The 22,144-nt window shown below is 44.1% G+C and overlaps 7 protein-coding genes across 14 annotated transcripts; 2 read left to right on the plus strand and 5 right to left on the minus strand.

The window, feature by feature from the left end:
* Positions 1-788: 788 nt before the first annotated feature.
* Ctu2 (Cytosolic thiouridylase subunit 2) lies at positions 789-3,163 on the minus strand. Its single transcript, XM_076811333.1, has 3 exons — positions 2,755-3,163; positions 2,342-2,655; positions 789-2,037 (listed from the first exon to the last, which is right to left on the minus strand). The coding sequence occupies exons 1-3, from the start codon at positions 2,814-2,816 to the stop codon at positions 956-958; spliced, it is 1,458 nt and encodes a 485-aa protein (XP_076667448.1). The 5' UTR covers positions 2,817-3,163; the 3' UTR covers positions 789-955.
* A 499-nt stretch (positions 3,164-3,662) lies between these two features.
* On the plus strand, positions 3,663-11,854 carry Qbp-1 (Queen brain-selective protein-1). 4 transcript variants are annotated; one of them, XM_076811380.1, is made up of 4 exons: positions 7,563-7,978; positions 10,180-10,246; positions 10,516-10,663; positions 10,739-11,854. In XM_076811380.1, exons 2-4 carry the CDS (start codon positions 10,194-10,196, stop codon positions 10,931-10,933), a joined length of 396 nt encoding a protein of 131 aa, XP_076667495.1. In that variant the 5' UTR covers positions 7,563-7,978; positions 10,180-10,193; the 3' UTR covers positions 10,934-11,854. The 4 variants fall into 4 exon arrangements, with proteins under 4 accessions (XP_076667494.1, XP_076667492.1, XP_076667495.1 ...); XM_076811379.1 differs by lacking the exon at positions 7,563-7,978 and adding an exon at positions 3,663-3,904 and having other exon boundaries at positions 10,516-11,854; XM_076811377.1 differs by having other exon boundaries at positions 7,561-7,978; positions 10,516-11,854.
* On the plus strand, positions 4,769-6,095 carry Mrpl40 (mitochondrial ribosomal protein L40). The gene is made up of 5 exons (XM_076811376.1): positions 4,769-4,938; positions 5,014-5,097; positions 5,169-5,339; positions 5,410-5,608; positions 5,686-6,095. Exons 1-5 carry the CDS (start codon positions 4,901-4,903, stop codon positions 5,806-5,808), a joined length of 615 nt encoding a protein of 204 aa, XP_076667491.1. The 5' UTR covers positions 4,769-4,900; the 3' UTR covers positions 5,809-6,095.
* On the minus strand, positions 4,946-12,725 carry LOC143368545 (uncharacterized). 5 transcript variants are annotated; one of them, XR_013085252.1, is made up of 5 exons: positions 12,109-12,725; positions 9,664-9,818; positions 6,973-7,384; positions 6,093-6,862; positions 4,946-5,974 (listed from the first exon to the last, which is right to left on the minus strand). XR_013085252.1 is itself a non-coding variant. In XM_076811371.1 (4 exons), the coding sequence occupies exons 2-4, from the start codon at positions 9,755-9,757 to the stop codon at positions 6,364-6,366; spliced, it is 1,005 nt and encodes a 334-aa protein (XP_076667486.1). In that variant the 5' UTR covers positions 9,758-9,818; positions 12,127-12,725; the 3' UTR covers positions 5,976-6,363. The 5 variants fall into 5 exon arrangements, 4 of the variants coding, with proteins under 4 accessions (XP_076667486.1, XP_076667485.1, XP_076667488.1 ...); XM_076811371.1 differs by lacking the exon at positions 4,946-5,974 and having other exon boundaries at positions 5,976-6,862; positions 12,127-12,725; XM_076811370.1 differs by lacking the exon at positions 4,946-5,974 and having other exon boundaries at positions 5,976-6,862.
* LOC143368000 (uncharacterized) lies at positions 12,726-13,136 on the minus strand. Its single transcript, XM_076810294.1, has one exon. It carries the CDS (start codon positions 13,134-13,136, stop codon positions 12,726-12,728), a length of 411 nt encoding a protein of 136 aa, XP_076666409.1.
* A 791-nt stretch (positions 13,137-13,927) lies between these two features.
* On the minus strand, positions 13,928-19,960 carry LOC143368544 (uncharacterized). The gene is made up of 4 exons (XM_076811369.1): positions 19,169-19,960; positions 15,351-19,020; positions 15,096-15,211; positions 13,928-14,986 (listed from the first exon to the last, which is right to left on the minus strand). The coding sequence occupies exons 2-4, from the start codon at positions 18,880-18,882 to the stop codon at positions 14,339-14,341; spliced, it is 4,296 nt and encodes a 1,431-aa protein (XP_076667484.1). The 5' UTR covers positions 18,883-19,020; positions 19,169-19,960; the 3' UTR covers positions 13,928-14,338.
* A 98-nt stretch (positions 19,961-20,058) lies between these two features.
* Positions 20,059-21,511, minus strand: Dph5 (diphthine methyl ester synthase). Its single transcript, XM_076811374.1, has 4 exons — positions 21,176-21,511; positions 20,793-20,969; positions 20,388-20,712; positions 20,059-20,313 (listed from the first exon to the last, which is right to left on the minus strand). Exons 1-4 carry the CDS (start codon positions 21,308-21,310, stop codon positions 20,060-20,062), a joined length of 891 nt encoding a protein of 296 aa, XP_076667489.1. The 5' UTR covers positions 21,311-21,511; the 3' UTR covers position 20,059.
* Positions 21,512-22,144: the final 633 nt, after the last annotated feature.

The raw sequence follows: 22,144 nt of genomic DNA on the forward strand, positions 1-22,144 counted from the left end.
TGCAGCGTAAAAATTAAGCATTAAATCAATACGTTACATACATTATTTAAAATCTGACTAAATCAGACTAATTTCACAAAACTGACAAAAGATGTTGCCAACCATTCACCACATTTACGTAACAATTGACAATGCACTACCTGCGCAGTGCGCTACTATCCGTATCCTATACATATATGTAATGTACGTTAGTATGCAAGTTAATTTCATAGGCATTGCCATCTGTTGGCAAAGTAGTCGGTCTTCTTTCCTTACCAATTACCAATCGAAAAATTCCATTATTTTATACTCGCCCGATTGCGAGTTGTGACAATTATTGATGCTGATTTCCATGTAGTATGCAGAACATGTTTTCGAATATCTCTACGCCAGAGTATAATGGGTGAATTCCACTTACCCCCAAATCGCCTGTGAGTTTCATTAGGGTAGGTTTTCCTATACGCGACTGGACGCATCGTCAAGAATTTCAAAGTCGATTTTCTCGAAAATGAAGCGCGATATGAAAAAAAGTTACTCTTTCTTTTCGATTTATAACAAGTAAATAAGTCGAGAAAAAGAAATAACATTTTTTGTTATTGCGCTCCATTTTCGAGAAAATCGACTTTGAAATTCTTGACGATGCGTCCAGTCGCGTATAAGGAAACCTACCGTAATGAATCTGACGGGCGATTTGGGCGTAAGTGGAATTCGCCCAAAGGGGAAAATTTTTGAATTTTGGCGGGAATCATATTCGTAAGATGAGGAAATGTATAAGAATTTATGTAAGTATAAATATTGTATGTGTACAATCTTTGTTCAGTACAGCTATATATTGCGAAAACCCGCGTAAACTGTGTATAGTAAGACATGATTAAATAACACGATCCAGGTACATTTCTTACAGCTTACAGTAACAGGTTTAATTTTTTTTTGTCGTTACGTTAATATCAATTGCCTTTATTTGTTATCTACACGATTATAAGAGAAAGTCTGTTATTTCTTTTCGTAAACTCGTGATTTGCAATTCTTTGCGGATTTTATTAAATATGAAATCAGGTAATGCAGTACACATTCCATTTGAATTTAAGAAAATTAACCTGCAGCCATAACAGAGATATTTTTCAAGTGTTTCGGGTTGTAGAGATGGCACGTTGGGGAGAATATCAGCACTAGCGGTACTCTTGCACAGACATATTTTCTTGTCCAAATTACATGCACCTTCTACCTGCTCATTGTCATCTTTTGATTGCCCATAAAGGTTTAACGAACCTGAAACCACGTTTGACAAACAATCCGTACCTGTTGAAACTAGTCTGGAAAATGTTCTCGCTTCGACAACCGAAGGTTGCTCTTGCGAGTAACACGAGTCTATAGTCGAGCCACAAATTATACAGATGTCATTAATATCAGCATTGGCATTTGTTTTGGTCGCCAATTTTTCACTAGTACGATATATCGTAGACACGGTACTATGAAATTCAGAGTCTAATCGACGAACAAAATTTTCCGTAATGCTCCTTATAGAAGCAGGAAAAGATTGATTATATTTTAGAGAAGCAAAAACCGGAATTATTTCACAGCATTCTAAATAACCAACAACATCCTCTTCGGTGAAGTCTCTCAGTGGTCTAAGAAGCGTTACATCGCCGCATCTTGCATCAGAAAAGCCGACGTTCAGAGACAACTGAGAGCCTCTTCCGGTTGATACATTTCCAAGCACTTTTATCGCGAGATCAACGGATGTATCGGCGATAAAGATTTTATTACAACCCAGTTTACGAGCTGCAGATACAAGTAACTCGCGTCTTAGTTGATGGAGTAATTCATCTCTCGCCGTATCGTTTTCCAACTTGCTGAACATTTCTTGCATGAGTACATCATTGTCAGCGGTGCTTGCACATGGCACGTTTATCGATTGTATCTCGTCGCAAAGATTATCGATCGTACACCTTGACAAAGACAGTATGAGCGTTGGTAACCCTAGATCGTCCGCTTCTGTGGCTAGCATATTTCGAATGAGTTCCCTTTCTTCGACTGTACGCCCTTTCGCTATGCCATCTATAAAGATGGGTGAAAACACATAAAAGATCATCTTAGTAGACAATTACTTGTAACATATGCTTCACTGGTTTTACTACTTGGCTTCGCTCAAAATTTAGATTCTGAGTTTATAAAAAAAAATATTTTTAATTTTTTTTATAAAATATTTTTTTTGTGAAAATAGTCACATTCACCCAGATTAGCTAGGTATAATGAGCTGGGACACATTTCGTGACTCCAGAGTTTACAGTTCAAAAGTTTTTAGGCGACAAAGAAATACATAAACACTTTCTGCTTTATATATTAAGATATGTATCTTTACCATCTATATAAAGTATTTTCCATTGACACTGCAGCCTTTTGGGAACCGATTCGTTTGCGTTAGCTTTGATAAGATGAGCCAGAACCGTTGAATTCGCCTTTCCTGAATGAGCGATAAGTATCGAATCATTTGGGCGCACTGATCTTGATTTACCAAGTGTGGCTCTAAACTTGTGCGTTACTATAGACAAGAAGCACGCCTTACAATATCTATTTTTGCTCCTCAACGAGATATGAATTTTATGGCATCCACATTTTGCGCAAGAGGTTTTAGCATCAGGTGTGAGTGTAGCAGAATCGGTAGAGGCATTTATTCTGCGAAAAGTAAATCAACACAGACAACGTGATTCAGAGAGAATACATTGTTAACCTTTTAGGGAAGAATATGAAATTAGTGTGTGATGAAGTACTCACGTATTTGCCACTGTTTCATCTGTTTCAAAAGTTTCATACTCAAACGTATTTAACGTACACATTGCTCCTTACAATTGCAGTATTTTACCTGTACAATTCGTCAGTGATTTTATTTTCGTTTTGCTCGCTGAAATAAACTTCAATCTCCAAATAAACCAACTTTTATTCTTATTATCCTTTTCTGTTGTAATCAAGGACTACATATGCAAGTATGTATATAGTTGAATCATCAGGCCAAATTAAGGCAGCGTGTGAGTACATACATGTGACTCGTGCTCGTGATTTTCGTGAATGCGCATTTATATTGTAGTAGATGCATACTTGTAAATAGTGGCGTACATCATGCAAATCTTATGTAGTATTACAGTATTGCAGTTACGTAGGTTACGTAGATGCATGCATATCATGAACGTAGGAATATAGGGACGGAGGAATGCAGACAGAGTTCGGAGGGATTCGGCTGCACTGATGGGGGAGGGGAAACACCTACAGGAGCGGTAGTAATGTGCGTGAACTGACGCCAGCGCCAACCAGTGAAGTGGCGCCAACGCGAACCGACACCACGGCCAATCAGCGTCACCAGGAAATATGTTGTCGACGCTGGTTGGCCGCAGCGTCACTCGCTTGACGCTGGCGTCGGTTAGTCTCCAATCTTGGCGTCTCACGCACACATTACCACCGCTCCTGTAGGTGTTTCCCCCTCCATCAGTGCAGCCGAATCCCTCCGAAAATTATCGTACACATGACTTGGATTGGTTGATTCTTATGGAGCTCTTTTCGTCTGGCACCAGCACAGAGTCAGTGCGAGATACCGAATTCGCTATGAATAGAGTTGGAATAGAGTTGATTAAAATCATACATATGTATACATAATCTATTTTCACTGAACTCTAAACATACTTGGAGAGTGAACAGAGCAATGTTGGCCGGCCTGAGAAAGAGGGAAGATAACGGGTGAACCTATTTCTGTCTTACAACAGGCTATGGATGTAGTGTATGTGAGTGAAGTTACCCGCGCACACATACATACATGACACAGATAGTACAAAGTGAGAGGGATAATAGAAAGAAGGATAGGTTCACCACTTATCTTGTATTTCCCTCGGATCGCTGTCGCCTCTACTTCATCCCACTGCTGTTCACTCTCCAGGTATGTTTAGAACTCAAAGTCTATTTCATTCTTACTCTATTCCATCTAGATATTCTGACACAGGGTTGCCAGATTGGGCGGAATTCCGCCATTTGGGCTACATTTCAAAACCAACTGACGCTCAAAAATTGAAATTGGCAGTTGGCGCCTGAATTGGGCTACGATATCGACCAGGGTTGCTTTGGACGAAATTTCGATATTTGGGCTGCCCAACACTAAATGGCATTCAAATATTTTATGAAATAGATTATTATGTTGTCTTAAAACGTTAATTTTATTTTTCACATCAGTTTTATTTAAATTCGTTTTTGTTCAAATAAAGTTTATTTGTTGTCTCTAAAAGAAATAAAGAAAACAGTTCCAGAAAATATTGAGAAAATATTTAAATCCTTTGCATTCAAGATATTTGAATTATGGCGCCTTTGAGCTACTTTTCCTACGCTTTTTGCGGCTCGACATTAAAACTATCTGGCAACCCTGGTTGATTTGTGTACATACATACATGCATCGGCATGCACACTAAGTATTTACGTACGGACTACAGAATTTGAATTCAATCACTATAAAATGCTATTCAAGTTATTGTTCATCGATAGTTAATCATTGTTAAAGTCTAAATTTGTTGCCGATACTTTTTATGTCTATTTGATAGTAGATAAGAGATATTTTCTTTGATTACTTTACAATTAACAATCACCTTTGTTGGCTTTGCTGTGGTTGTTATTCATTCTGTTGGCAGTGTTGGCACCGCTCAACGCTCAACGCTCAAACAGATTTATTAATTTGTTATCATTCTTTGCATCCGTATTTACCAATATCTAGAAGATACATATATTATTCTAGTCGCGTGATTTTCTTTACAAATTTACCTCGCAGGTACTTGATACTTGTGTTAGTTTTATATGTAGAAGCAAAAGAAGAAGTAGGAAAGAGGTTACAAGGGTAAAGATAGAAAAGTGAGGATATAAAAGGTATCGGAGGTTAAAACTTATAGAAATGATAAGTGTATTAAACGTGGTAAATACTTTCGCCAGGTAATGGTTAACGATTAAAATGTAATTTGTGTATTTCTGGACCACTATATTTTTAATTGTTTACTGCCGATACAGGCTATCAGCATGTTCAGTCACTGGTCCACGCAATATTTTCACATGCGCGTATCCCTTATATTTCCAAGCGACCAACATACTTTTGTAAGTAATATTATACTTTGCTTCTTCCAAGGATCTTTTCTATGAGATCTCTCATATCGTATATACTTTAGAGGAGAGCCGCTTAAAAAGAAAAAGAGAATCGATCCTAACATCATTAGAGCTAGGGAAGAGAGGAAGAAAAAGAAACTGGAGAAACAAATCCGTCGTATGGAGAAAAGTTCGAAGCAGTTGAAACCACTGTTTGAAGTCGAAATACCGCCAGAGTTGCTCAGTCAGAAAAAGTATGTTACAGCGCCTTAGAATTAGCTATTTTATTTTTAATATCATCACGCAGGAGCAACAATGTTCTAGGGAACTATCGCGTCAGGTTACCCCACTTTCCGCGGAGGAAACAGAAAGGAGAGAATTATTGGAAAAGGAATGGAACAGATATAAACAGCAACAATGGATAAACAACGTGCGCGTTATAGAATCCATTGTGCTCTCGCAAGAAAAAGCATTGAAAGAGCTAAAAGCAGTATCGAAACAGCTTTATAAGAAAGCGGTAGAAGTATGTATAATTCGAATATTGGAAAAGAATTATTCCTTGTGTAAACAACTAACGAATGAAATTATATATTTCCCCAGTTCGACGACTCATTTCTGCCATATAATACAATTGGACCGGTACATACTCCACCAATAAATAATTATGATAGCCCCGACGGTGAATATATAGATATTACGCATAAATACGAGGGAGAAACGTAAGTGTGTGTACGACGACCGATTAGATGGGCCCGATACATGTATACGCAATAAACGATGGCCGAACGCAATTGAAAGTAGAGTTCTATGGGACGTCTGTTATCGGTCTGATGGCGGAGCTATCAATTCCCATTACTATCTCTCACCGTTGACAATTGACAATTCAGAGCTAAAGGCAAAAGATCCATTTCATGCATTCTGGATTTTTAGGTAGCATTCTCGTTTGACAGAAGAATGTACGATTTTGTGGTTGATTACAAATAAAGTATGCCTAATTTGTTACTTACCCAGCATGAATTCGATTCAACTCAGCACCAAGTACAATTATACGCGTGCGGGAAGAATATTCGATATATTAGAGTCGGACGATAACAGTACATTTCTATTCGTTGGCTAGTCGTTGGGATAATTTCGCGTCGGGGTAGAAAAAGTGCGCTCGCGCAGGAAAAGTTTTATCGAATGATGGATAAATTTTACCGTCGCGTCGATACGATCGACGCCGTTCAGCAACAAAGTGAATATATACGATGTGACACGTTACCGCCATGTCCGTACGGATTAACATTGAAATTTCAGTTGCGTTTTGCACATAGGGCAAGTGTCGCTGGTCTTAAGGCATTGGCGTAAACAGTCCGCATGGAAAAGATGACGACAAGGCGTTACTCTTGCCTTAGTCATGTAACAAAGACAAACGGCGCAAACGTCATCGAATTTTTCAATTTCTTTGCGCGTTGCTTTTCTATAGCGATTCAATATTTCACGTTCACGTTGCAACGTGGCAGCAGACTTTTGCACGAGGTCTTTCAGTCTCATGTAAACGTTCAGATAGCAGGCAGCGAAGAGAAATCCCCAAGATGCAACCGGTAAAAGTATCAAGGCGAATAGAGCCGAGATGCCAATGGTGAACGATGTTAATATCACCGGAGCGTAAAGGTCTTCGATATTATCCAAAGCCTCCAAACGCATCAACTTCAACACGGACGGAAACATCTCGGCGAATACTGTCTCCGTGGCCGAATAATAGATCCACGTTATTACAGTGTAAAACGTCGAAGGTCTGTAACATTAATTAACGAGAATTTTATTATGCACATCGAATCCTTTTGTCTCTTGCTCTGTTCTTTTATGGTCACTAGATTCGTCATTGCATAGGGGGTAGGTACTTACTTGTATTGCTTGAGACCCTGCTCCAAAGCGAATACGAGAAGCGTAAACGTTAACGTTACGACGAAGGTGACAGCTTTGGTCCATTCGAGGACTATCTTGGTAGCAGACATGGCCAAGTGTCTAATCTTAGATCTATCTGTGAGAGTCACGTACGGTGACCAATCTTCCTTTTCGAACAATTCCTTAATGTAGCTGACACAGTAAGTAATAACGTTGTAAAACATCAACGTGTAAAGACACGTCATTTTAGGTTCCGCTATAAGCACTCGATCGGCTAGCATTAGAAATATAATTTGGTTCGTCATCGTGGAAATATTCTTCATTCGAAGAAATAGGGTCTCCAGCTGGTCGATGGGCTTGTAACATTGTGTCAGAAATCTGCTTAAACGCCGACAGATCATCCTGGTAGCACCTTTAGAAAAGAATCACCGAGCCAATTGGATAGAAAACATTAGTAATTCCAATTCATCTCTGTTGGTCGCAATTGGTAAATTCAAATAGTTGTACGATAAAATGAATCTCTCTCTCTCTCTCGTATAGAAATAGTATAAAGTGCTGTTCTCTACGTTAATAAATACGTACACTTGACAACGCGATTCGAGCAAGCGAAAGCAACGCGCCAATGAATGATGATCCCCCTTTTTCGTAATGAGAAATTTACATATTAATATGTAGACGTCCGATAAGAAAATCCATGCAAATAGGAAGAGACGTGTCTACAGGCACGTGATGATTTAGGGGTGGAAGAGGGCGAGGGGGGGAAGGATCATCTCTTGGGGAGGAACGATGACACGGGTGAATGAACAAATGAGCGCAAGATGTCTCTCTCCTGTCATTTTTCTCTCTTCTTCCCTTTCTTCGCGCCCCTATAAAGCAAAGCGCACTTGGCCTCGATGGCACATTCAACATCTCTCCGGCTTTGCTCATTCGTGTCGCGGTGCTGTGTTGGAATAGAAAGTAAACTCGGCAGTAGTAGAGATACATATATTCGGAACATCCGCTTAGGGTGAGCAGCACCGAGTGCATCGTATGCTTCTTACAACGGTTATCCGATTCCGTTACACACATATTTACCTATCTTCTTAGCCACTTGAGCGTGTCTCTTTCCACTCAATTCCCTTCGCACGTGCGGAAGGAGGAGAATAAAATGAAGGGACAACCGGGAGGTAAACGGGGGTGAGCGAGAGGAATCAGAGAAGGGTGGGCAAACGGATTAGGTATACCTGCTTCCTATCTTCACGCTTCACGGGGGCAAGAAATTTCCTTAGATTTCCTAGCGGTTAACGCTATTCTGGTAGAACTAAAATTGAATAGGGCAGTGAAACATGTACAGTAGCGGACGAAAGAAAGTTCACAACTTTTAAAATCGCATAACTTTTTTAGTATTGGTCCAAACGGCATGAGTTTTTTTTTAAAGCTAGAAGGATTAGTTTGATAAGTGACGTAATTCGTCGTTTTGAAAAAAATGCAATTAGTCGGAATAGCGAAAAAAATAGTAAGTCGTTTTTTAAAACTGTTTTTTGTGAGCCGAAGTTCCCGAAATCAGCGATTTTCGACCTTATTCTGCGATCTTTAAGCGTTTATAGCTCAGAGCAACGTTAACCGATTTCGATGAAATTTTAAGCATGTATACAACGTGAATTTACAAACGGGTTTTTTGAATTTTCATTACAGGCTCGCAAAAAAATGTTTAAAAACCGCCCTTTACTATTTTTTATCGCCATTCCGAACAATTGCATTTTTTTGAAAACGACGAATCACGTCACTTACCAAACCAATCCTCCTAGCTTTTCAAAAAAAAACTCAGGTCGTTTGGACGAATTTTAAAGAAGTCATGCGATTTTAAAAACTGTCCGAATATTTTCGTTACTGTATAAGATAGGTAGTACATAGATACTTGGGTAGGTAAATAAGTGTATAGCGTTAGCGGAAATGCAGAAAGGAGGGAATGCCGAAAGAGAATCTGGCATCGACCGCAATCAGCGCAAAACCTCTGGCTATTCTTAGTACACGTATACAGAGCAGAGAGGATGTCCTGCACCGTCCGGGGTGACCGTAAAGCCCGCAATAAGCCTGCGGCCCTACGCGACATTTCCTTCATAAACATTCCAGTCTTTTTTTTGTTGAGAGAGAGAAAATATCCGTCGGTACATACTATAACGCGAATGTCGTCGATGCGACACGTGCAATCGATGCTCGCGAGTCGTACCAACAACGCTCTAGCACTAACAATAAGCAAACCAACGTAGGCACGCGCGGAGCGTAAGATGCCTGATACGAAACGCGAAGCGGTTCCCGCCGCGGGCGGATACGTGGCCGCGTCGGTAACCGATATGGTAAAACAGCGGCGAGGCGGTAAAACAGCGGTAAGGCGGCAAAGGCGGTTCGGCCGATGAAGCGGCGAAAGGTCGAAGAGCAAGAGGAAAATTGTCCCCGCGCTTCGGCTATCGATAAATTACTTGGCAGCAGTCTTTGCCCTCAGAACCGTTGAAGACATCGTGAAATCGATATTCCATGCAAACACCGCCGTATCGAGGCCATACGGAGGCCGTGCAGAGGCCGTACCCTTGTGCTTTCCTCGCATTCTCTATTCCGCGCTTTCCGGCTCAGATTTATGCACTTTTGACCGCACAGGAGTACACCGGCAAATAAACGAGTAGACAGAGATATCATTAAAGCATCGGAACTCACTCTCCGTCTCGATTCCCTCCGATCTAGTTGAAAACGGAATTACACTTGAACGATACGGTCTGGCGGTGGTCCGGCCGAGATTGCCAAGGCACATCCTTCGTCCGATACGTTATCGTCGTATTAATTCTCACCTCGGTGGTAATACTCGATCACTTCTGCAGAAATATTCGTATTAGGTACATGGCATCGAATAGCGGACCAGCAACAGAAATAGATAAAGATAAGAGTTTCACTCTTTATACATTAGTTGGCCCGCGAGGGGACAGAGAGGTTTTCGGGGAGTTCCGTCGGGAAATCTATGTAGGTAATACCTAGCGCATGCCACGTTCCGCGCGCACAAAATCTTTGTACCTTCGAGTACCTACCCACATGTATGTAACATATGCGTGCGTGCGCTCGAAAGACGACGCGCAAAGGAAATACCGCCGCGAAAAGCGATAGATCCGTTCGCGTCGCTCGTAGCGGGCGCATAGTTTCCCAGCCAGACCAACTGATTCCGTTGATATTTTGTTTCAGATCCACATAACGAAATGCCGGCCATCCAGACTGTCTGCATAGCCCTACTGCTAACCGTTGTGCTTCTGTAAGAATTTCACATCCTACGCTTGACTTATGCACGACCGACGAAGCTTCGCTCGGGAAGACTCCAGTTTCCGATACTATTATTTTCAAACGCCGATAATTATCGTAAAACGCTGATTCAAGTTTGGGACGCGCGAGCCAACCCGGGGTGTTGGATATAATTTACACATAGTGCTGCCTGCGCGAATTGCGAACACGCAACAAGTGTTTGGTGAATTGGCGACGGTTATCTGTATGCTCGATAATGGATACGATCTCGTCTGTGATTAGGTTCGACAAGTGTTTCGGGTATCCATCCATCAGACAGAGGCCGGTAGGGAGACCTGGAGGAGGGTCTTGCTCGAGCTGCGGGGACGCTTGTAACAAATGCGAATTCGGCGTCGTAACGTTGCCCCATTGCGGCCGAGTATGCGCGAAGGTGAGTCATCGAAAGGTTACTCTTAATTTTGTCAACAAATTCCGGTGGCAATCAGAGCTACGCTTCTATCCGCAGGGCCCTAACCAGATCTGCGGAGGGCACGCAGACGTCTGGGGTGTTTGCGGCGACGGTATGTTTTGCAATTGCAACAGATGCGACGGTTGCAGCACAAATAAGCTTAATTGCACCATGAAGAAGCCGTGTTTGCCCGGCAACTCGAAATCCAGCTTCCTCAACACCCTCGAACGATACATTCCCATTACCAAGTAAAACTCGCGAGCTTTCTTCGTACACCCATCATCATTGTAACTGGACAGACGTGTACCTGCTGATCGTCGAAGCGAGCCGTTAAAACAGCGCCTTTTATTTATCAAGACTGAAGAGATTGCCGAAAGCTTGGAAATTTTATTTCGCGGGGATATGTCGACTTGTACGCGTAAACCGATGGAGCGCGCAATGTAATACAAATATGTTTACAATACAGATCGAAAGGTCGAATCGATATATGGAACATGTCTAATTCAACAGAACCGAATCTGACGGGACGCGCCGCTGCGAGTAAACGAGCACCCGCATCTGTTTTTGTACATACATACGTACATAGGTACGTCTCACCTGTGCGTACGCGCGCGCGATCGTAGATAGAGCGGGCAGCAGTTCAACGTACATCACGCAAAAGTGCTGGGAAGACGAAGGGGGTAGTGGAACGATCGAGAGCGAATGCGAGATTGCGCGCACTTGTGGAGGAGAGGGAAGCAGGGAGGGAGAGTGTGCGTGCGAGCGTGAGAGAGAGAGAGAGAAATATTCCGAATACTTTTTATTTCTATCGTCAGATTCCAATTTTTTTCAACCAACACATTTAATCACGTACGCTTTACCAGTTACAAATTGAATTTTACGTACATATTATATTCCATTGAATTCGATAAACTTTATTCGCTCGACACAACGAAACCACGGGGAAAAAGATGGGATACCTCTAGCGCGTTCGTTGTGATTATTTGCACGAGAAATTACCAAGTCGATATGTACCGTCAACGGGTTGCAGCGACAGATTTGGCAAGCAATTATTTTACATTGGACGCTTCGGAATCGAAATTGTGATTATACACCACTGGAACTCGACATTAGCGCATACCCTGTATTTCGTAAATAAAAACGAATCGGAAGATTCGATTCGGTTACCAAAAAGCTCTCATCCATTGATGTCTTCTTCTCCTCCTCCTCCGTTCCCCTACTCATCCCGCTGTTATTCTTTTTATAGGCATCTACTTATCTATATGGTCGGGTTCTAAAATTCTACTTTGCGCAAAGGGCATCATACCATGCGCGTACATGTACCCGTGTAATGAAAAAGCAGGGTTAAATTGTCCATGTACGTACAAGTACTTAATGATTCTGTTGCAAAAATAACAAAGGTATACGATCGATCTATCTTTGCCTACCTTCGTGATTTCACATACCAGACACGACACAAATATCGAAGAAAACAGTCTCGGTGGATAGCACCGCTGCGGAATGTTTTTATGGAAATGTAAAGGAATATGTATCACGGAGCGAGCTTCGTTGAGACTTTACGGTTGGACGGTTAAAAATGAACTGGTCGCTCGACGTTATACCTACAATACCATGTATTTTCGCGCACGCAGTGGAACTGGCAGTGTCAATGTCGTTGCCAACATCGCCGCGGTAGCGAGATACCCACTGATGCTATTTCGATTGTTCCTCGATAATTATTACGGATGCATTCGCTGCCAAGATCGCTGTCGAGTGTGTCGGTAGGAGCACGAGGCGTCAGATGCTACATAGGAGTGACCATATCACCAACTAACAGTACGTACATACTTACACACATGCACATATACGTACACATACATGATATATTAATATCGACACGGATCATGCGTCAAAGTTTTCGGCGGATAAAATAAAGAAACGGCTGCCTGTGTTGGTTGTCCCTTTCCAAGTTGATCACGCATCATCTCACACAACTAACGAAAGACACTTGGAACTATATCAACACTTGTGTAAAACCAGAGTACGTAACGTAAAAATTGGTAGGTTATTGTTCGCATTGCTTCAACAGTTTTCTAGTTCTAAAGCCTCGGAAACCCGCTTGAATTCTAGTCGCAGCCACTTGAGCTATTTGCTGCCTCTTCCGTACCAAAAATCCACGCACTCGAGCCTGAATTTTTGTCGCCGACTGCTCCTCCAACGATTCCTTCGCTGCATTCTCTTCGCTCGGTATCGTGGATCGTCCCCCCCCACCCTCCAATCGTTCTTTCCGAAGCCGACGTTGTTCGCGTTCGCGATCCAGCACTGCGGTACCCGAGGATTCTAGTCCCAAGTCTTGATTTAATTCTTTTAAACGCTTTCGCACTCGATAGCCCCGGAAGTTGGCTTGGATTCTTGTCGCTGCTACGTTTGCCTTCGTCATGTTCTCGGCGTTGGAGTTGTTGCAATCCTGCAGCATCACGACTTACGTGAAACCCGACGTTTCCTTATTTTCTCCTCGATTCCTTTTAATTCACGATGCTTCCCCTTCCTTCTCTTCGTCCAATCAAATACACTGACCTTTCCTTAATATGCTTTTCGGCCGTCAACAAACAAGAATGTACCCCTGTCAAAGTGTGAACGTCTCAAAGGCAAACGTCCGCCTGCTTTCGCAAAACTTGCACCTGTTTTAGCATTTGCACGAAATTACGAAACAGTCGAGATGCTCGCGTGACAATGGTATTCCAAAAGTTACGGCTGCTATTATTCGCTTTCTCCAAAATCCAGCCTCGCAACTGCACTCGCTCCAAGGTAGATACGTGAAAACTGAACGTACCTACTACATGTTCCGCAGGAACAACTGCTCAAGCGTGAATGCGCAGAAATCCGCGTGCGACACTGCCTATGGCAATCGCGTAACTCGTCCAAAATACGTAACCCTCTCGTTGCTTGCTCGCGTTCGCGCATGCGTTTCCTTTAAGCTTTCCAACTGCTTGACCCTTCCGCGATACTACATACTTGCTACATTCATCCGCACATGCTCTTCCCGTATTTCTTTCCCTGCGTCGAGCTAGAACGAAAGTATCCCCGACGTTCACGCGAAGAGAACGTGCAGCAATCTGCGGAAATACAGGACGAGTCATTTAAGTCGATCCCCTCGAAAATCATCCAAACTGTTTCTTACATACTATACCGAAAAGTGCCTCATCGTCGGATAATAAAAGTTGTATGGTTTCGGACGGGGAGGGGGGATAATTTAGCGCAATAAAGTTTATTTTTTTTAAATAAAATCATATATTTTTTAACACACCAATTCATCCAGCATTTCCTACAAAGAAGTGTTGAGCCATGCATGCCGAAGAACCATTCGTTTAGCAGATGTTTTTGAATTTCAAGATTACAAAGTGGCACTACATTGTACATAGTAGTAGTAGTTGTATACAATGTTTACCTGCTTAAAGTACACATGTTGAGATACATGTGTGTAATACGCACAAGTTCGAGCATTGAAATTCAGTAGCATTTTGAACATTGGTCACTGTACTTTCCTCTACCTCACTCTCCTCTCTCTTGTGTTCGCGATTCTTGACCATGGAAGAGTCGAGAGGCAATTCCGTGCGCAAATGATTGTCGCCGGTACGTACAGTTTCGTAGGCCTAGTTTTCGTCTTGTCTGTGCCCTTTAAGCATTGCGATTGGAATGCTCTTCGGGAGCGACCAATCCTCTTGTCGCTAAATCGACTGTTACCGTCCCGGGCGAGTTTTGCGCCGGTGCCTGCTCCTTCTCTTCGTCGCTGTTGGGAATTTCTTCTATGACAATGGACTCTGGTGTCGAATCAACCAGTGCTAGTGGTTCGCGAACCAACGACGCATCGGTGGTACCGTCCTCGGTGGCCGAATTTACAATTCTCGTCACGAAACGAGGAACCGTACAATTATCGGAGCCGGATAATACGACACAGACTGGGAGCTTTGAATAAGGTCTAGACCAGTCTGATCCGTTGCCAATTAATCGGAGGGTTTCCGAAAGATCGACGGTACAACTACAAAGAACGCTCGCTCGAGGAGATTCGGACGCGAAAGTTGGCGCGTCGGGTTCGCAGTGTTTATACACGCGCGTTAAGGCAGAGGCATCCTTGGATAATGTTCCGCTTCGCGCAACTTCCAGCAGAGGTAACGGCAAGGAATCGTGAAATTCTCCAGTTTGCCTGACGTCGCTCCACGTAGTCTTCGCCGTCGTCGTTGGCGCATCCAATTCTTCAGACTGTCCTCGGTCTTGCAAACGTTCGTGGCGTTGATCGTTGGAGGAAGGTGAATCCCCGAGGTATTCCTGAGGAATAACGAAACGTCTTGTATATCACTGTTTTACCTCGCGGTGCAATCGCTTCTAAGAACAAGGGGTTCAAAATTAGAACCATTAGAATTTAAGATATATTCACCTCACTGGTTCCCCCTGTTGGGGCTGGCAACTGATGCAGCAGGTGTTGAATCGGCTTCGGATGTTCATCGTCTGTGGTTGGTGAAGAACGCTGCCCAAGTACAAACTCGCGAGTCCCTTACAGAGGAGAAACATTCCAGGATAGATGATTCGCAACTACAGCTAGTTACTACCGTCATATATGCTCGACGGAAATATTCTAACGCTAAGTAAGTAGCTATGCATGAACATACCTATCTTCAGACGCAGTACTTACAGACTTGAATTTTTCTACCCGTCGCGGTCGCAGTGTTTGCATCCGGCGGCGTCTCGTTTTCCACGCTCCCATAAATGTGCACCTCTTTGGTATCGTCTCGGCTGTTGGCTTTAATCTCTGACTTCTCACGTTGATCTTGATCTTTAGGAATGCTATCGAGTTCAGGCGCAGTTTCGCAAGCGGTTTCAAGGAAACTCGCAGTGGAATCATTTCCTAATTGGTCGTTACTTGTCTCGCTCGTCCGACAGCCTTCTTCTTTCCTTTCACCTTGAGAATTCATGCTCGCCTTTTCTCCTTCATAACTTGTTGTTGGAGTTTCAGGGCAAAGCGCGGAGGTTACATCTACAGATCCAATCATTACCGGAGATGGTATTTCGCGAACAAGAGGATGAAATTCAGTCGAAAGAGAAGCCGCATTTTCCGCGTTGGGAAGCTCTCCAAGTAGCGGCGGAGGTGGCATCTCGAGGGTCAAATTTTCTATCAATTCTCTTGCTATTTCTTCCTCCGTATTCGGGGAATCCTGACCCCCAATTTTACCGCAACATTCGCCAGTCTCATTTTCGATCTTGATTAATTGTCCTTGCTCGCGAGCGTTGGAGAGCTCTTCTGCATCGAGAAGAAGTGGCTGTTGGCTGTTCAAGGGCAAGTGTTGCTCGACGATCGCTTTTTTCCCCGAGGATAGAGTGTCGATCGAGGACAAAGTTTGTCCATCTTCGTGAAGGGTGACGTCCTCGTCATTGTCATATTCCCTGTCAGACTTATGCGGGTCATTCCTGGAGTCGCTCCTTTCAAAAGAGGATACAATCGTTACGTCTCGGAGAGAGTCCAAGTTCAACTCGGGAACGTACGGCGGTCCGGTTGCATCGACCAAAGAGGAGGAAGAATCGCGGAAACAATCGTTGAGCGCTGACGTTTCTCCATGCTCCTTCGAGCATACAAAGCTTGACGTATCAACACCCTCGTCGGCTCTTGCGTCTTCACCGGTCCTAAGCGGTTCTGAATCTGTACGTACCGAGTCGCTCTCGATCGGTATCGACATCTTTTCCGGGGGACCGGAATCGACGGGACCAACCGCCACATCAGCGGGTAGCGCCGATACTTGCTTCTCATTTTCTTCTTCTTCTTTAATATTGCCAAGGTTTTGACAAGTGGTCGATCGATCGACACTGTTCATCTTGATGCCGCCTAGAAAATCAAGGTCGACGCCTGTCGAATATTCACTGCCAGCCCCTGGGCGCACATATTCTCCGAAGGGATCCTCCCTACCTTTAGGGGAGGGAAATTCTTCTTCTTCCAGCTCTTGCCGCATTTCCCGTTTCCAGAGTAAAGTCGTTGGTTCCGAGGGAACATCATTCTCGATATTGTCCGATATAATCACGGTGGTTACCGATTCTGGTATCTCACAGGGAGAACCTTCCGTAAGAACGTAACAGGAAAGATCGACCCCCTTGGACGGTTTCTCCGACGGTCCTGCTTGGACGTTCGCCCGATCGACATCCCCACCTTGGCCTACATTCAACCTGGCACGCTGAGAAGAATCGTTCATCGTCCGCTCATGCTCCTCCGAATTCGCTTCCTCCCTCGTGTCCGCACAGAAGAGGATCGTTTCGTTCCCGAGTAAACAGCTCGATTCTCCCGCTTCGGAACTGCGCGAAGACGATCTCACCGTAGGCGGCATCGGTGACCCTGAGGAGACCAGTGCATTCTCGATGTTTTTCTCCGCTGTTTCTATCTCGATCAATTTATTCTTCAGTTCGCTCGACTGCCGACACTCCAGCTCTTCCTCCTTTCGTTCCTCTGCATCATCAACCAGCATCCGAATAGGCGAATTCTTCTCTTTCGGGTGTTCCAACGAGTCAGATCTCTGAGAGAATTCGATCGAATCAGGCGTGACATTTAAGCTGTCCTTGAAGCTTTCATCGACGTCCGTTTCCGGCAGGTTTAAAAGTCGCGCCATCCCCAATTCTTCCAGAACATCCCTTTCGTCGGTCCGCGCGAGGGCAGAAATCTCATCGGTTTCATGTTCACACGGGGGATGCTCGTCAGCCATGCAGGCGGCGGCTTGGTCGTTCTCATTCGCCATTGCAGTCGGATCGACAGTTTCCTGTCGCAGGCTGATCGAATCATAGTCAGAATTCACAGCTTCAGGGTTACGCGGCTCCAGAAGCGCGTCAGCTTTCAAACGGTCCTTCTCATTCGGCGTCGGCCGTTGGCCAGCCTCAGCTTCCGTCGCCTTGGACGTATGTAAATACGGTAACGTTAAGGTATTTTCTTTCTTAATCGGCTTCGATACGTCGCTCGATATTGGTGGTAGAATCAGATCGTTGCCATGGCTGTTTTCCTCTCTAGAGTCGTGCACGTGGTTTCGCGACCCATTCTTCGAGTACCCGTACCCGTTGGAGTTGAACGACGATGGTCTCGCGACTACCACCGATGGAAGGACGATCGACAACGACGCGTTCTCGGTCGTTCCGTTTCCATTCGCGGTTCTCGACCCGTGGTTCGGGTCCTGTAAAGCATCGGACCGCGAGTCACAATCGAGCGTTGGTCCCAGCTCGTTGATAATCTTTGACTCCTCCTCCTCTTGACCTGCTTGCAAGCTTAGCTGTTGAACAACAGCCTTCTCCGCGCGTCGGAGTCCTCGTTCGGTGTCATCGGTGGTCCCATTTCTTTTCCATCTACCATTGGTCGCAGAACGAGTTTTTCTTGCATCGGTCACGTATCGGCGTTTGCTTTCATTTATGGACGAGCACCTCCTTTCAATTTCATCAGCACTCGACTGTCGTTTCAAGGTAGTGGTCGCGTTTCCAGAGTTCTCTTCGCCTTTGCCCTCTTCTTCCCCTGCTCCCGCAGTCGTATCAGTTGCACTGTGTTTACCCGAGACACAGTTGCAGAATTTCTCCCGATTGTCTTTCAGTTGCGACTTAATAGTTCTCGCCGGTATATCTCCAGCGGACAGAGACCGGAGAAATCGACCGCGCGTCATTTTTCTCGAAGACCGCGGTGTACATTCCTCCGGGTATTGTCTGTTATCGAGTTTTCCTGCTTTATCAGCGCTCGAATGATCGTGCCTCTTCAGCGCCCTGACAGTCTGATTTATTGACCAACCGCTCCTCCTAAACGTTGTCGCTTCTCTTCTCTTTTTCGAAAGCTTCGACGCTGCCGCCGGTGCTACCAATTCCTTTATTGCCGTTTCTTCGATGAAATCCACGATTTTACGGGTCCCGGAGTGGTCCCAATCGAGGATACGATCTTGTTGCCCGTTGCGCGCCGGCGAATCACAGTCGCGGGTTCTTGTCGAAACGATGCCGGCGGCATCCCGTACCTTCTCCCTCAGTTTCACCAACTCCTCGAAATGATGCGCCGCGAACGCGTAGATGTCTCGAGGACGGTGTCGCAGAATCTCCCTCGCAAGTCCTTCCACCGCGGAACCTAAGCCGCGGGGTATCCGAGGAGCGAATACGAATTCCCTTTCTGATAGAGCCATACCCGCTCTAACAAATTCCCACTTCCGATTCCTACCCGCACGCATACGTACGTATAACGCCGTTGATACCAGCCGCGCGGAATGGGAAACGTACAATTGATCAATCCTTAGATACACTTTCGCATGTACTTGTTAGCGTAATATTTAGGGAATGGAGGTACGAACGCTGAAAACATCGTAGGCCTGCAAAAGGAAAAGAGCAAAAAGGAAAACGAAATAACGCTTTACAACGCTTGATACATGAAGCCAAACGGCGAGAGCACAAACTGTAAACTCGCAATTCGCTACATAGGTACTTCTGCATGTACGTACTACGCGCATACATACGTACGTTTGTGTACATGGATATATACGCATGCACGAAATCGATCCAACGTTTCAGATTCGCATTGTTACACACGCAGGTATTCGCACAGTTTCGCCAGCCTCGTGATATTCCCTGTCCTCACTTTTCACGTAGTAAAAGACTTTGCAACGGGTACGCCACGATTCTTTCCGCAGAATGATGGACGTTGGACCTCTGCGTTTACGAATCAAAGCGAACCGCGACGGTAACCTTGACGCGAAACGGACGCGCGAGCCTTCTCATCGAATCGATCGCTGCTTATATGTATGTACACAAGTAGGTATGTAGGCACCCCTGCTGACACAGCCTTTACCATTTCTTTCCTTTCCTCGCATACGTTTTATCCGCGACCATGTGTGTACTTTACGCGTACAAGATTTAAATCATTTTCCAATAATTTCTCACAAATGGTTACTCCTACGGAAAAAACTCGTAGGACCTTATTTGTAGAGAATTTCCAAAGCTAGAAATTGTATAATGACTACTTTTGTCGCAAAACGGGTAGATAACGAGATATTCGCGAAAAACAGTTGTTTTTTTTTCCACCCTCTGTAAAAATTTTAGCGGTGGTCGGATCGGTGGGGACTTGACATATTGTTTAAAACGACCAAATAAAGGCCCATACCAAAATTTAGCTTGGTGGGAATTATTCCAAAGACAGATCCTAATTTCACTGGGCTACGATCCTTTTTAATGGCAAACGTTGAAAAACATTGATTATGTTCAGTATTACTTTTCAATTAAATATTAGGATGTACATGATCGCTCAAATGGTTAACGCTTTAATGCGGTATCGGTCAAATTTCGCGCGCGCACGGCGAAAAGGAATGATTCACACACAGAGGAATGTGACGAGGGACGAACAAACGATACTCTCTACGACGAACCATTTTTATTTTTATGCCGCTCGCTTTCATGTTGCGCCGTATCGCCAATCATCTTTTCATTCAACGCATATCCAGTGAGAAATTCCGATTCAAGAGGGTGCAACTTTTTTGCAGGGATAATCATACAATGAAGAGGAGGGCCAAGATCAACGAAGGCCATCTCTCGAAGGGAACAGGCAACAATACGCTCGTCGTCCCACCCTATCCGGGCTAAACCAACGACGATACTACATTCGTCAAGGGCTAAAAAAGAGAATCAACTCGTTCACGCCTTAATTTCTACGCCAACTATTAATTACATTTTCTTCTTTTCTCACCTGATTCTGCTTCGGACTCTCCAGCTTCTCCCTCTATTACTTCGACCAGTTGCGCGACAGCCTCTGAAACGGTCATAAATCGTGGTGGCATGTACTCCTTCTTCTTTTTAGTTATACTCTCCGGAGTAGGTTCCTTTACTTTGATGTCCAACAAGCAAAGTGTGTGCAAACCCCTTTGTCTGTTATAAGCAATTTTTTCAAAAAAGCTATTGGGTCGCCAATTTTCACTCCAATAAGGAATGGAAACTGTTTCTCCGAAACGATATAATTGTAGACCACAACAACCGATCGCAGTTAAGATTGAGGCATTGTGAACCACCTTGACCTAAACAAAACAGTAATGCTCGCGTTAATCTGTAAATGCCTTGGATCGACTTTTGTAACTATCACAACTGTTCTTCGTACCTTTACGTCCCTCTCTCGGGCACGCAGTATCAAGTCCGAATGCGTCGTGGCACCAAATGGGTCTCCGATCACCAGGAATGCAACATTCTCTTGATCATTTTTCGGCAAAATCTTGTCAGCATTGCTCTCTACTAGTTCTCTGTCGGCCTCAAATATCGTACGGCCATAGAATTGTTCCTAATTCGATGATACACAATACGCTATTGTTGGTTTCCTGTCTCACGCACGAGATGAATACGCGATACGACAAAGCCGGGTATCGTCGTTTCGCAGTATGCAGAAGTAACGATGATATCGTTCAGCACGGCACGTGCATTCGAGGAATTTACGTATATATGTAAAAAGTACTAAATACCGTATATCTTATTTTTTTGTCTACTTACCAAATCTTTCAAGTCAATTGACAGCAGCGACGTGTAAGATTCTAAATAAACACGATCGCATTTCCGAATGATTTCAAGTCCCTTTACAGTGACGTCCGTTGCATCACCAAGACCTAACCCAATCACATGTAACATTCTCGTCGAGTCTTTCCAACTGTACCACGCACCGTACTCTTTTTCTGATAAACGTGAAGCCGAAAGTTAAAGTTTGGTTAAGTTGTTGCGCGGAACGTGAGTGTACGTTGGAGGACGAGCATGGGAAGAAAATCGGAAGGAATCCCGAGCACGTGACTCGCAAGCAGGTTTGCCGAGCAACATTTTCCTGGGCAAACTTGATTGGGAGGGAAAACACCTACAGAAGTGGTGGTACTGTGCAGTGTTGCCAGGAATACCCTCGTAGAGACCAGATGATAATTCGTAGTGGAGGGGGAACACGCCACGCATGCGCGTGATGACGCGGTTACGTCGAACCAATCAACGCCAAGATGGGAAACGATGGGAAATGAAACGACGCCAGCGCCAAGCCAACTAGCCAAGTCAAGTGAGGCCGCGGCCAACTAGCGTCGACAACCGATTATTAGGTTGGTGTTTTCCCCCCACAATCAAGTTTACCCAGGAATATGTTCCTCGGCAAGTCTGCTCGCAAGTTCTATCTTAATATATAAAGCAGGGAACAAAAAAATGGGACTATAGTTCGTTGGGCAATATAAGCAAAAATAAGCTTGAAACGCCATCCTGCTTAAAACACAGGAAAAAAATAAAAACAAACAAACATATATAAAGCAAAAAGGTTCTATATATATGTTGTGTGTTTGCCTATCGCCTAAAAACTTTCCAACGATAAACTCTGGGATCACGAAATGTACCTCAGCTTATTATGTCTGACTAATCCAGATGAATGTGATTATTTAAAAAAAAAACAAACAAAATTTTTTTTTTATAAAATCGGAATCTAATTTTCGGGCGAAG

This window comes from Andrena cerasifolii, chromosome 4, assembly GCF_050908995.1.
Source record: "Andrena cerasifolii isolate SP2316 chromosome 4, iyAndCera1_principal, whole genome shotgun sequence".
Taxonomy (NCBI): Eukaryota; Metazoa; Arthropoda; class Insecta; order Hymenoptera; family Andrenidae; genus Andrena; species Andrena cerasifolii.

Bases quoted from the DNA above. Each gene is read 5' to 3' on its own strand.
- Ctu2 (XM_076811333.1), bottom strand. From the start codon at position 2,816: ATGTGTACGTTAAATACGTTTGAGTATGAAACTTTTGAAACAGATGAA. The intron at 2,656-2,754 runs GTGAGTACTTCA...TACTTTTCGCAG, and splicing joins GATGAAACAGTGGCAAATAC to AATAAATGCCTCTACCGATT. The intron at 2,038-2,341 runs GTAAAGATACAT...CCATCTTTATAG, and splicing joins GAAAATACTTTATATAGATG to ATGGCATAGCGAAAGGGCGT.
- Qbp-1 (XM_076811379.1), top strand. From the start codon at position 10,194: ATGCCGGCCATCCAGACTGTCTGCATAGCCCTACTGCTAACCGTTGTG. The intron at 10,247-10,515 runs GTAAGAATTTCA...GTCTGTGATTAG, and splicing joins CTGCTAACCGTTGTGCTTCT to GTTCGACAAGTGTTTCGGGT.
- Mrpl40 (XM_076811376.1), top strand. From the start codon at position 4,901: ATGATAAGTGTATTAAACGTGGTAAATACTTTCGCCAG. The intron at 5,340-5,409 runs GTATGTTACAGC...ACAATGTTCTAG, and splicing joins GAGTTGCTCAGTCAGAAAAA to GGAACTATCGCGTCAGGTTA. The intron at 5,609-5,685 runs GTATGTATAATT...ATATTTCCCCAG, and splicing joins TTTATAAGAAAGCGGTAGAA to TTCGACGACTCATTTCTGCC.
- LOC143368545 (XM_076811371.1), bottom strand. From the start codon at position 9,757: ATGTGCCTTGGCAATCTCGGCCGGACCACCGCCAGACCGTATCGTTCA. The intron at 7,385-9,663 runs GTGAGTTCCGAT...TCTTTTCTAAAG, and splicing joins GGAGGGAATCGAGACGGAGA to GTGCTACCAGGATGATCTGT. The intron at 6,863-6,972 runs GTAAGTACCTAC...TTAATGTTACAG, and splicing joins CAGGGTCTCAAGCAATACAA to ACCTTCGACGTTTTACACTG.
- Dph5 (XM_076811374.1), bottom strand. From the start codon at position 21,310: ATGTTACATGTGATTGGGTTAGGTCTTGGTGATGCAACGGACGTCACT. The intron at 20,713-20,792 runs GTACGAAGAACA...TGTTTTGTTTAG, and splicing joins CCCGAGAGAGGGACGTAAAG to GTCAAGGTGGTTCACAATGC. The intron at 20,314-20,387 runs GTGAGAAAAGAA...TCTCTTTTTTAG, and splicing joins AGAGTCCGAAGCAGAATCAG to CCCTTGACGAATGTAGTATC.
- LOC143368544 (XM_076811369.1), bottom strand. From the start codon at position 18,882: ATGCGTGCGGGTAGGAATCGGAAGTGGGAATTTGTTAGAGCGGGTATG. The intron at 15,212-15,350 runs GTAAGTACTGCG...CTCCTCTGTAAG, and splicing joins GGGTAGAAAAATTCAAGTCT to GGACTCGCGAGTTTGTACTT. The intron at 14,987-15,095 runs GTGAATATATCT...GTTATTCCTCAG, and splicing joins CAACAGGGGGAACCAGTGAG to GAATACCTCGGGGATTCACC.
- LOC143368000 (XM_076810294.1), bottom strand. From the start codon at position 13,136: ATGCTGCAGGATTGCAACAACTCCAACGCCGAGAACATGACGAAGGCA.